The sequence below is a fragment of the Theobroma umbraticum genome, unplaced genomic scaffold (genome assembly GCF_002168275.2).
Source record: "Theobroma umbraticum cultivar Fairchild unplaced genomic scaffold, ASM216827v3 scaffold_130.0, whole genome shotgun sequence".
NCBI lineage: Eukaryota > Viridiplantae > Streptophyta > Magnoliopsida > Malvales > Malvaceae > Theobroma > Theobroma umbraticum.
This window is the reverse complement of record NW_018397264.1, coordinates 1,472,598-1,474,672: the sequence shown is the minus strand read 5'-3', so window position 1 is coordinate 1,474,672 and position 2,075 is coordinate 1,472,598. Positions and strand designations below refer to the sequence as shown.

General features: G+C 34.1%; 1 protein-coding gene across 1 annotated transcript in view; it reads right to left on the bottom strand.

Moving 5' to 3' along the window:
* The window catches only part of HAF01 (HAC13 protein (HAC13)), a 22,083-nt gene that overhangs the window by 3,502 nt on the left and 16,506 nt on the right, over positions 1 to 2,075 (bottom strand). Inside the window, exons 16-18 of the mRNA XM_021434946.2 lie at positions 948 to 1,172; positions 627 to 804; positions 472 to 532 (exon numbers count right to left, since the gene is read on the bottom strand). Coding sequence (XP_021290621.1) covers positions 472 to 532; positions 627 to 804; positions 948 to 1,172 — 464 coding nt within the window. The remainder of the gene's footprint in view (positions 1 to 471; positions 533 to 626; positions 805 to 947; positions 1,173 to 2,075) is intronic.

Below are 2,075 nucleotides of genomic sequence, written 5' to 3'. Positions count from 1 at the left end.
GCTTTCTTAGTTAACCTCATCATGTGCAAACCGGAGTATTAATAAGATCGACAACATAAAGAGGCTATCTGCTAATACTTGAATCGTAAGTAAGGCATTTGCTCAACATGAATTTGTATTAACAACTCCTAATATGGTACTTTTCAAATATTCTCACATGGGAGGCTAATCAGTAATAAGTAATCACTAAAACTACATCTAAATGTCACTTTACTCCACTTGCATTTTGCTATTTGCTCAAGTAACATCATATTTATTTAAAAAAAGGAGCAAATGTCTCATATATAAGAAAAATCAATGCTTTTGTTATCCGTAGAATTAAAAACTTTCCATTTTCTATATATACTTTTCATTTTTAGATCCAAACACAATTTACGCTTTCGCTTGTGAAAGCAAAAAACAAGTAGCAAAAGCAACAAGTAAAATGGAGCCTTGGAAAACAAACCAAAAAAAAAAAAATCTCTGTTCTACATCCGTATCTCTAATATTTGACCAACATAAGCATAAGAAGATGAAATGTTGGAAGAACTTTCTGCTCATTGAAATATAGATTAAAAGAAAATCAAATAGAATGCTCACACAACATCTGTAGAAAATACTAAATAGTCAAAAATCAACATGCTCACTTGTCTTTCCATCAAGAGACAGAGAGAGAGAGAGAGAGAGAGAAGAGAAGAGCTCACTTACCTTAACATTGTCTCCCAATATTTTGACTTTTGTTAGTGGACCTGTGCTTGACATACCATTCTTTTTCATTCCTTTCACCTTTCCAGACAAGTTTCCTTTAAACATTCTACTTTCAATCTGCCACCAAAGCATACCTCAGTCACTAACACCCTCATGCACCTTGGACACAGGAAAAAGTTGCCCTAAAGAGCAAACACTAGACAGAATCTGTCAAAATAGGTCATGTGACTAATCCACATGATTAAGGTAACTTGTCTTACATCCTTTGAATCCTTAACAATGTTTTCGTTCGTAGAATATGACCCATTAGGTTGAGTAGCACCAACAATTTGCTTGGAAACCGTGCTTGCTTTCTTAATACGTTGTACATTCTCAATGCTGATACGTGATTGTAAGCCAAAAGTCAACCCAACATCTTCTGCAACAGCTTTGTTTTTCTTCTTCTTTTTCTTCTTTTGCTCATCATCATCTAACAAGAAGAGTAGCTGGTCAATTACATAAATCATAAATAATTATTCTCCCAACAGAATATGTAGATGATTACAACCAAAAACCACTAATAAATTTCCTCATTCACAGTAGAGATTGTGCAAACGTAATATAACAGATGAGAAAGAAATGTTAAATGAATTTCATGGATTTGGAGGCATATAAACTTAAAAGGACCAACAGTCATTTAAAAAAAATAAATAAATTTCACTGGAAGTATGATGAAAATATTCAAAATCTGCAAATATTGTAAAAATACTGAGGATTATATCAAAAGTACTTCATTTTTGCATTTCAATACACACACATGCACAAAGCACACAGAAGCACACAATTCTTGAGATATTTTTGTTAACTCCAGATATAAATTTCAAGCATTCAAATTTAAATATAAGGAGAATAGAAAATGCTTAAATATACACTTCTGTTTGCTTTGTGGAAGATCTTTACACAGGACCCACGACATTTTTTTTTCTTTTAGAAAACACTTTCAAAGAGTATAAGTTAGTTTCTTTTCCATAGAAGAAAAAATACAACCTTCAGATATTTTATGTTGTACTAGAAAGATGGTCAAGAATATCAGTGATCATGGGTCAGTTATCAAAATAAAGGAATGAGTAATGGTTGTAAGAAGCAGTCACCAACATGACAATGGTTCACCAAAAAAAGGAATGACGAACTGTTCTCAGGAGTCAAAACCCCTTCCCCCCGCAAAAGAAAAAACAAATTGTTCTCAGCAGCAGCCACCAGCATGATGGTAGTCACCAAACTGTAAGTGACAAGCGATGAAGGCAGCTGATGGTCACTGATGACTGACAACCAAATCAAATGAAACAGTAGCTAATAGGGGCAGACAGGTAGGGGGCAACAGCTGGAAAACTGACATCCCTTGTGGTGGT